The following is a 10,000-nucleotide window of genomic DNA, read 5'->3' as shown; positions in this document are numbered from 1 at the left end:
GACTCGATCTTCCCAGGTCAGGCCAAGGATCCTTTGTAGGCAATGGATGGCGGAAGGCCTCCAGGTTGGTGATGTGCCGGCGGTATGGGGTCCAGGATTCTGCTCCAGAGAGCAGAGTGGAGAGACATACTGCGTTGTAAACGGCAACCTTGGTGCTGACCTTCAGGTTTCGGTTTTCAAAAACCCTGCTGTGTAGGCGTTCAAAGGATGATGTGGCAAGGGAGCAGCATGAGGACACACACACACACACACACACACACACACACACACACACACACACACACACACACACACACACACACACACACACACACACACACACACACAGTACAGTTTTAACAGTGTGTGAGAGTTCTACAGCTTGTTTGGTTCTAAGTGTGTGAGAGTTCTTCTGGTTGGTTCTAACAGTGTGTGAGAGTTCTTCTGTTTGGTTCTAACAGTGTGTGAGAGTTCTTCTGTTTGGTTCTAACAGTGTGTGAGAGTTCTACTGCTTCTGTTTGGTTTTAACAGTGTGTGAGAGTTCTCTGTTTGGTTCTAACAGTGTGTGAGAGTTCTTCTGTTTGGTTCTGAGTTCTACTGCTTCTGTTTGGTTTTAACAGTGTGTGAGAGTTCTTCTGTTTGGTTCTAACAGTGTGTGAGAGTTCTTCTGTTTGGTTCTAACAGTGTGTGAGAGTTCTTCTGTTTGGTTCTAACAGTGTGTGAGAGTTCTTCTGTTTGGTTCTAACAGTGTGTGAGAGTTCTACTGTTTGGTTCTAACAGTGTGTGAGAGTTCTACTGTTTGGTTCTAACAGTGTGTGAGAGTTCTTCTGTTTGGTTCTAACAGTGTGTGAGAGTTCTACTGCTTCTGTTTGGTTTTAACAGTGTGTGAGAGTTCTTCTGTTTGGTTCTAACAGTGTGTGAGAGTTCTGTTTCATAGTGGATCCGCTCGGCATCACTCTAGCACTGTCCTCGCACACGTGCACGCGCACTGAATAAAGACCACAATGTACCTTTATATCCCAATATTTGTCTGACCACATCCCTATCAGCTCACCTACATAAGCAGGTGTGTGGTCACCTGCTCTCCTCCTTTCTCGCTTTCACCACAAGGAAGTGCCTCGGTAGATCCCCACTTGACGTGAATGTGATAGTAGGAGAAGAGTTGGAAAACAAGTGATACGTTGACATCATATCTTTATTTTCTCTCTCACTATATTCGAGAAAATACGGCGATATTGTCTTCGTACTGGAGTGTCTGGAAGATGATGATCATTCTAAAAATCCTCCACCGGTTTTTCGTATTGGGAGTTCGCGCCGCTACATGCCTTCCAACTGCAGTCCTTGCTGTGTGCTGGTTGCGGTAAAGGCACAGCTGGACTGTAGGACGCGCCGCTGTTGTGAGAAGCGGTGGGTTCCAGGTTTGGTGAGTACTGTTTTGCTTGCGAGCTCCACTTGTCTGTTAGTGCTATGGGGGCTAGCTGACAATGTTTATGAAAACCGGCCCCAGACTAGGGTCCTTTGTTCAGCCTCTTAGGCGACGACAGAAGACCTTGGTCTGAAGCCCATTATAGTTAACTAGTGGGCCACGACCAATAACACTGGTGATCCCTGTGTTTTCTGGACGAGTGGATGTTTCTCTGTCACCGTGAGGCCCCTTCTTTCATATACAAATGAGAGTATTCCCTCACGAGGAAATATGGGCATGGATGTTCGTTAGCGGAAGATCTGTGTTCAAGTCAGCTACAGGCCAGTTGGGTATTGTGCTGGCTCCGTCGGGTGTTGGTAAAATCACCGTTGTAAAACTGTGTTAACATATTGTTTCTCTTTTCTCTTAAAAAGTGAGGAGGGTTTCAGAACGGCGGCCTGTCGGAGTGTGACTTGTTGTATCGTTGTGTACGAGTTCAGGTGGTGGCTGCTTAGCTTGCGTGTACTGTGTTAGCCAGTCAGCTGTTAGCTGCGGCGCTAGCTCGCTGTGTTTACCAAGCCTGTTGTGTCACTAGGCTAGGTACACGTTAGCTTGCTGCTTTCGGCCGAGAGCGGCCGTTAGCTTAATGCTACACTGTTGAACGTGCTGTGACGGTAACATGTTTTTAACACTCTTGACTACGACGTCATCTTTGACAGAGGATGTTCGTCGAACCTGCCCTGAGCCAGGCCGGCGAGGGCTGCGTCAACAAGGAGCACCGTAGCGGCGGGTTGGAGCAGCTGCCCGTGCCGTCAAACACAGGACGGCTGTGTTTACTTCGGTGCCATGTTAGAGACTGCAGTTTCGCTTGATCTGCGCTCAAGGTAGGCAAGGTCCTGACCAGGCCTTGAACACTTCTTCTTGCTTTCCCTTCTAAATGTTTTGTAAATAACGATGTTTTCCAAAACGAGTGTTGCTGCACTACATTTAGGATACGACGCGAGTTATGTGTGAACTGTTTTGTCACTGGTATTTAGCTTCTCCATGCAAATCGGGTTGTTTGTTACAGATGTGAAAATGATCTGGTTTGTTGTGTTGAGAAACATCATGTGTGTTTATCTACTGTGTACTCAGAACTAAGGGGGTTAAACTAACCTATAAAGCTATGCTTAGTGACATATGAGTAAAGAATGGTTCTTTTCTCAGCCTGTAATGACAATGAACAGTGTGTTCACACATTAACAGGTTTACCTGTTTAACTGGCCGTATTAAGGGTAAAGTAGGAGGGTTGTGTTTCCCCCCGGTTCCCTGGGAACTTCTTCATCCTCCTCTCAGACATGTTGTTACACTATATTGTGTCACTGTGTGGTAGGGATACGATGTAACCCTTAGCTTGATTGCTGAGGTTGTGCTAAAACTGCTTGAGGAACTTTATTTTCCTAAAAGAAAAGATTGTTTGGTCGCTTTTCGTGTGTGCTTAGCAAGGCCTGTGGCCGATACTAATCGAGAATTATGTATTCTCTCATTATGAAAAACGGCGTTCCTCTGTAGAGTGTTTTTGCCATTTTTTGTAGGTGATGATGGGTTGTGTGTGTCGTGTGACCTGCAACTGGGTTGGGCTGGCCACAGAAGCACATGTGTAAGTTTGGTACCGGGGCTCTTGGAGGGCCCTCTCTATTCTGTGTTTTTTCCTTAGTAAAAGTCAGATAGCAGGTTAGCACATGCGCTGTGTGAAGCTGTTAGACGCTTCATGGAGCTGACTATGACTGCGTCATACTCTTTTTGTCATTACATCGTATCATGGGTGTGGGGTCGTAAAGGGGTGAACTGGTAACCTTTCCTCCCCCTTTTTTCTGTTGGTCAGGGGTAAACCCACCTGTCCTTCAAGGTTTCTGTCACGTTAAGGTTCGGCACGTTACAGGGTGAGGGGGGGGGGGGGGGCTGGGAGGGAGTTTCCTGGTCCCACGCCCTGGAATATTGGGCGTGTGCACCGCAGAAATTCCCCCGCCATAGAGTACGTCACTGTGCGCGTCTCTGTTGGTAGGACTTCCGTGTGCTGTTCAGGTCCATATGATGGATCTGTTTCGGGGGGGTGGTCAGGGCTCCTCCTCACAAAGCTCTTATTCGGGCCTTCTGTGAGTTGGGACTCTCCTTCCATGTGAGGGAGCCTCCTCAGAGTACAGAGCCTCCTCCTCAGATTGATAAGGTGAGTGGAACCTCAAGAAGGAGTCCTACTCTATTGTGTGTGTATTCGATTCAATTCGATTATTGAGTGTGTATGGGTTCAGTGCCTCCTCCCCGGAGAGCCCTAAAACCAAACTTTTACATGGCTCAAGGTGCAATATATTCTTTTCAATCTGTTCAGCTCGCGTGGGAAGTCTCTCTGGGGATTTCCGTCTCCTCTCTATGGGAGGGTGGTGGAATGTAAAAATGTAAAAAAAATTTACCCCCGGCTGTGTAGACTGGGATACATACTGTTGGTGCTTCCTTCTTTTCTTTTAAAAAGAGTTGGAGTTAGGAAGTATCACACCCCTCTTGTCGTTCCCCTGGGCGCCTTGGGGATTCAATGACAGGTCTAAATAGCCTGTTCATTGATGTGGTTGTGTCCCGACGCACGCATAGTGCTAGCTCGGGGTGTTCTGTAATCAGGCGACTGACTGGCACGCCTTGGTTGCTTGGGGTTAAAACGGCGTTTTTATAAAGCAACTGGGATGGAGGTTTTTCCTCTTCCGACGACCTGTTTTGGTTGTCGACGGATTCTCGTTCATATCTGGGGGATGATGACGGAATGGATCTGAACATATGTAGAGGGGTCTCACGCCCTGGGGGTGGGCCACCGGGCGTGGTTCGCCCCGAACGTCTGGGTGGCGCCTGCTTCCATTGGTTAACCTTTTTGTGTGCTTACGGCCATGCTGACTGCCTGTTCTGCAGGGTCAGTGTGCCAGGCGGTGGACTATTGGGGGGACAGGGCCCGCTCGGCTGAGGGGCCTTTGTCCGAATACGCTGGCGATGTGGGGGGCGGGGTCACTAAGTGCCCACCTGGTGGGGTCTTGATGCTGGCATCATGGACTTCTCCGGGCCCCTGTTCCAGGGGGTCCAGTCCCTTTGGTGGGTCTGGGTCTTCCTTCGCGTTCCGCTGCTACGGCCTTGCCACGGGGTTGGGTTTGCCCTTGACCCCGTGATTCTGGGGGCAGTAACGAGGTTGTTCCCTCCGTTCGTTCCCGGGTGGCATGCGGGTTGTGCGTGTGTGTAGTCGTGGGGTCAGGCCACGGTCTGCTCACCCTGTGTGTTGAGTTGCTTGGGTGCCTCTTCGCACGGTCGGGTCCGTCGCCCTCCCGGGAAACCTCTAATAGGGGGGGTTCCCTCCATTAGGGGGGGTCGGGGGGGCTCGGCCCTCCCTGTTCTGATGGTTGTGGGGGGCTTTCAGCGGGGTGTATTTGTCGGCCGGTGGCTCCGCTCGGCCTCCCTTTGTGCTAGAGTGATGCCGAGCGGATCCACTATGAAACAGAACGATAGGTTATGACTATAACCAAGTTCTGTCAATAGTGGTGACGCTCGGCATCCGACGCCGCTGCAGCCCTTGATCTCACCTTGTGGTGAAAGCTTGGGAAGGAGGAGAGCAGGTGACCACACACCTGCTTATGTAGGTGAGCTGATAGGGGTGTGGTCAGACAAATATTGGGATATAAAGGTACATTGTGGTCTTTATTCAGTGCGCGTGCACGTGTGCGAGGACAGTGCTAGAGTGATGCCGAGCGTCACCACTATTGACAGAACTTGGTTATAGTCATAACCTATCGTTATTCTGTTTGGTTCTAACAGTGTGTGAGAGTTATTCTGTTTGGTGCTAACAGCGTGTGAGAGTTCTTCTGTTTGGTTCTAACAGTGTGTGAGAGTTCTACTGTTTGGTTCTAACAGTGTGTGAGAGTTCTACTGTTTGGTTCTAACAGTGTGTGAGAGTTCTACTGTTTGGTTCTAACAGTGTGTGAGAGTTCTACTGCTTCTGTTTGGTTATAACCGTGTGTGAGAGTTCTACTGTTTGGTTCTAACAGTGTGTGAGAGTTCTACTGCTTCTGTTTGGTTCTAACAGTGTCTGAGAGTTCTACTGTTTGGTTCTAACAGTGTGTGAGAGTTCTTCTGTTTGGTTCTAACAGTGTGTGAGAGTTCTACAGCTTGTTTGGTTCTAACAGTGTGTGAGAGTTCTACTGGTTGGTTCTAACAGTATGTGAGAGTTCTACAGCTTGTTTGGTTCTAACAGTGTGTGAGAGTTCTTCTGTTTGGTTCTAACAGTGTGTGAGAGTTCTTCTGTTTGGTTCTAACAGTGTGTGAGAGTTCTACTGTTTGGTTCTAACAGTGTGTGAGAGTTCTACTGTTTGGTTCTACCAGTGTGTGAGAGTTCTTCTGTTTGGTTCTAACAGTGTGTGAGAGTTCTTCTGTTTGGTTCTAACAGTATGTGAGAGTTCTACAGCGTCTGTTTGGTTCTAACAGTGTGTGAGAGTTCTACTGGTTGGTTCTAACAGTGTGTGAGAGTTCTACAGCTACTGTTTGGTTCTAACAGTATGTGAGAGTTCTACAGCTTCTGTTTGGTTCTAACAGTTTCACTTCCCTCCCAGTTCCCCTCCATGTGTGAGAAGATGAGGATCCGAATTCTAGATTGGTGAGTGTGATTTATTATCACGATTCAAACAATCTTTTAATACCAATATTAATATAAATAAGACACCACTGATATTGTCAATGTTATATACCGTTTAAATGCTTGGGATCAATAGATATAGATCTGCTTTTAGCTTCTGCACTGCTTTCTCTTATACTGTATGCCTTTTCTTGACCCTAAATATTGTAACAGCATCCTTTCTCTCTTGACTACATCTCCCATCATGCTTTGCGCTCACATGTGCCTCTCATTTACTCCTCCCAGGGACCGGGCCAGCCATAATGATGTCATCGGTACCGCCCACCTCTGCATGTCCAAGATCTCTGCCCCTGGAGGACAAATAGATGGTGAGCAGCTGATCTGGACCGGATCGGTCTGAACCGGACATGGCTCGTTTGTTCTGGTCTGGTGTAGTCTGGTGTAGCCTGGTGTTGGTTCTTCCTGGTCTGATCTGGTTTTGAACTGCACTGAACTGGACTGGACTAGACTAGATTGTGCAGGGTCTGGTCTGGACTGGTCTGGTCTGAATGCCAGTGGTGCACTCTCCAAAAGGACGTGTTGTCCTTAACTAAACACGTACAGACATGTTACTGGTGTGTCATACAGTCCCTCCATGAAGCCATTTGACATTCTGATGTTCTCAAGATGGCTCCTATAGACCTGTTCGCTGTATATGTCAGACTCAGTGTGCGCGCATCAAGGGGACAAAAGGAACATAATCCTGGTCAGAACAACGGGCCAGACTACAATATATTTGCATTTGTTAGCCATGCTAGCGATCTAAACAATCAATACATGCCAAAGCTATATATGTAAAAGGTGAAAGACTCTCACAGCCACGCTGATTTGGCAAAATGACATCCAGTCGTTTTACTTTGAAACAACTTTTAGTCAGGGGAGTGTCATGGTTTCTCCATAGAGCCCCGTTGTACTTTTTTACCGCAGCAGCTTGCGCAGGTAGGGGGCAACTTAGTCACGTGACTCAGTTGGTATTGCTGATTGGCTTGAACACGGTATATGTTTGTAAACAGCGGACAGGTCTATAGGTTTCTTTTTTGAGAGAAAGTCAATTGATCAATTGGCCAGAGAAAAGTTAATCTGTTTATCAAAACACGGCTGCTGTACGGAACAATATGACTATAGATAGTTGTTTGCTTTTTGAAGCACGGTGACATGCATGAGGACATATAACACGGAGTCATTCGCCATACGTACTGACATTAACAGTGTGGTCTGTGGTTGACTAGAGGTGTTTTACAGTCTGTTCAGTACTTCACAAAAGCCTTTTTTTAAGAATTTACTCGGCTGATAAGCATCCTGCTCAAAAGTTTTGTTTGCTTGAGAGAGATTTGCATCCTAGTAAAGGTTTTACTACCTCAGTAGTTGTGTGGACCAGAGGTGGAAAGAGTAATGAAATACATTTCTCAGGTAGAAGTACTGTTTTTTCGGTACAGTTTTACAGAGGAAGGAGTAAGAGTACCTGTCTAGAAAATGACTTGAGTAAAAGTAAAAGAGTAAAATACTTTAGTATTTAGTTACTTTAGAACGAAAACCATAAAGATTTTGTGCATCCTACAATATTGTTACTGTTTGGACATGTCTTATATATATATTTCTAAACATTATACAAAAATATTTTTGATCAAACTATAACTCAAACGTCAACGTCTTTTAAATTACTTGTCTAATTGTCTAAAACAAGGACATAGTGTCATAGATACAAAGTTCACGCAGACCACGACTGAGTGACTCATTGACATTACCAGTCATAAAACATCTACTCAATTACAGTAACTAGAGTACATTTAATTATTTACTTTCTACCTCTGGTGTAGACACAATTAAGTGTGTTGTGGTCTTGGTGTTGGTGTTGGTTTTGGTTTTGTGTTACGATTAGAACGTTTAGATGGCATGGTGGTGTGTAGAACCCAATTGCAGCATAGACACAAGGAGAGGATAGACAGGAGGCGGAATGCGTTGGTTGCTCTTTCACAATAACGTGCACTTTATTGTGACACACAGAAACACTTTGATATAGGAAAAGAAAAGAGAGACCGTTGTCTCAAAAACGAGATAAGCACAACACTACAGAGTACTCACGACAGTGAAACAGGAAACAGAAGTAATGACCCAGCAAGGAATGCTGGGCAGACAACACTTAAATACACAGACTAATTAGAGACATGAGGGTGATTGGTAAATTAGACACAGCTGGGTGGAACAACTCAACAGAAAACATAACAGGGTTAATACACTGAAACATGACAAGACCAAACAGCACAAAGATACAGACACAAGGGAGACACAACTAGATTAGACAATTGGGCACAGCACAGACAACAGATGAACAAACAACAGATTGGTGATGACAGACAGGAAATTTATAAATACAAGACAACAAAGATGTACACACTGAACTAGGCCACCTGGTGGTTGAAAGACATAGTTCAGGAGTGGGAATTGTCCATGGACAGATGGGAGTTGTGAAGCAGGACCGGGGGGAACGTTACAGTTTTGGTCTTGGTCTTGGTCTTGGTCTTGGTGTTTGTAGACGAGTGTATCTGTTTGTCGCTGTTTGGGTTGAGTTGCGTTCAAATACACATGTTTTTGTTCACAATCTGAATATCTCTCCGCCATCCTTCCTTTCTATGCATTCAGATGACTTCGCCCCTCGGAGCGTCCAGTCTTTCAGTACGTCTCTCTCTCTCTCCCTCCCTCTCTCTCTCTCTCCCTCTCTCTCTCTCTCTCCTCTCTCTCTCTCTCTCTCTCTCTCTCTCTCTCTCTCTCTCTCTCTCTCTCTCTCAATCTCTCTCTCTCTCTCTCTCTCTCTCTCTCTCTCTCTCTCTCTCTCTCTCATACTGTGTGAAAGTACGTACATACTACGTAGATTAGTTTTGTGACTATAGAATAGTTCTATTACTTTTGGAAAACACTGTTTTTTTCTTCAAGATTTGCCTCGATCTATCTCACCGGTCATCAAACGTGACGGCCATTTCCTGTCTCTGTGTGTCCATTTCCTGTCTCTGTGCATGTCCTCTGTCTTGTATTATTGACAGCGGACGACAGTTTGGGGTTCCTGCCGACCTTCGGCCCCTGCTTCGTAAATCTGTACGGTAGTCCCAGAGAGTTCACCGCCTTCAACGACCCCCATGAAGCTCTCAACCTGGGAAAGGTAAGGCCTTTTCTATGGTCATTATGTTTTCTATGGCATCTAATTTTTTATTTTTTTATTGATCTTTTTCCCCCTCCTTTTTCCTCCGATTTTCTCCCATCCCAATGTTAGTCGTTATGCCAATTCCCAATCCCCTTCCTGGTCGCTGCGCACTTACCCCCCACTGGGAGAGTGGAGGCTATCACGTGCTTCCTCCGACACATGTCTAGTCAATCAACCGCTTCTTTTCACCTGGCAGCGCAGACTCTCACTGAGAGGGTGTAACGACAACGTGTGGAAGGATCACACTATCCCACTTAGATCCTATCCGCGCTGAGCAGGCGCCCCGACCGAACTGTAGGAGTCGCTGTTTACAACGACCCGGACCCACCCCGCCAGCTTTCCCACCCTCTAATACTGCAATTGTATTAGTGTGAACGGCCAGCCAAGCTGGTGACAACGCCGGGAGCTGGATTCGAATAGGCGAATCCAGCGTCTCCGGCGTTGGTGACGAACGCAATCTCCGCTATGCCACCTGACCGCCCACTTATGGCATCTAATTGTAACGTTTGAACTAAAGCCAGAACCCAGATGCAGACACAAACAGGCAGAGACGATGTTGAATCAGAGAAAACCAAAATAGCGGGTATATTTATTTTTTTCTCCCATCCCAATTTCGTATCATCCAATTCAACCCTCCCCTGTCACGGACGCTGTTTCTTGCCTCCCACAAGCCGGCTGCAATGTGGACTAAGTCATACATAGCACAAGTCCCCTCCGGTACTTGAGGTAACAGCAGTCGCATCTT

At 46.7% G+C, this 10,000-nt stretch overlaps 1 protein-coding gene across 1 annotated transcript in view; it reads left to right on the top strand.

Annotated features, from left to right (window-relative positions):
• Nucleotides 1-9,213, top strand: part of LOC311248081 (dysferlin-like) — a gene marked incomplete at both ends in the record, with an annotated part of 33,889 nt that extends 24,676 nt beyond the window's left edge. The window contains 3 exons of the mRNA XM_084339035.1: nt 5,998-6,041; nt 6,306-6,388; nt 9,098-9,213. Coding sequence (XP_084195161.1) covers nt 5,998-6,041; nt 6,306-6,388; nt 9,098-9,213 — 243 coding nt within the window. The remainder of the gene's footprint in view (nt 1-5,997; nt 6,042-6,305; nt 6,389-9,097) is intronic.
• Between the last annotated feature and the right edge of the window lie 787 nt (nt 9,214-10,000).

The sequence above is a fragment of the Notolepis coatsorum genome, assembly GCF_963971535.1.
Source record: "Notolepis coatsorum genome assembly, contig: SCAFFOLD_1700, whole genome shotgun sequence".
Taxonomy (NCBI): domain Eukaryota; kingdom Metazoa; phylum Chordata; class Actinopteri; order Aulopiformes; family Paralepididae; genus Notolepis; species Notolepis coatsorum.
This window is presented reverse-complemented; position numbering and strand designations above follow the sequence as displayed.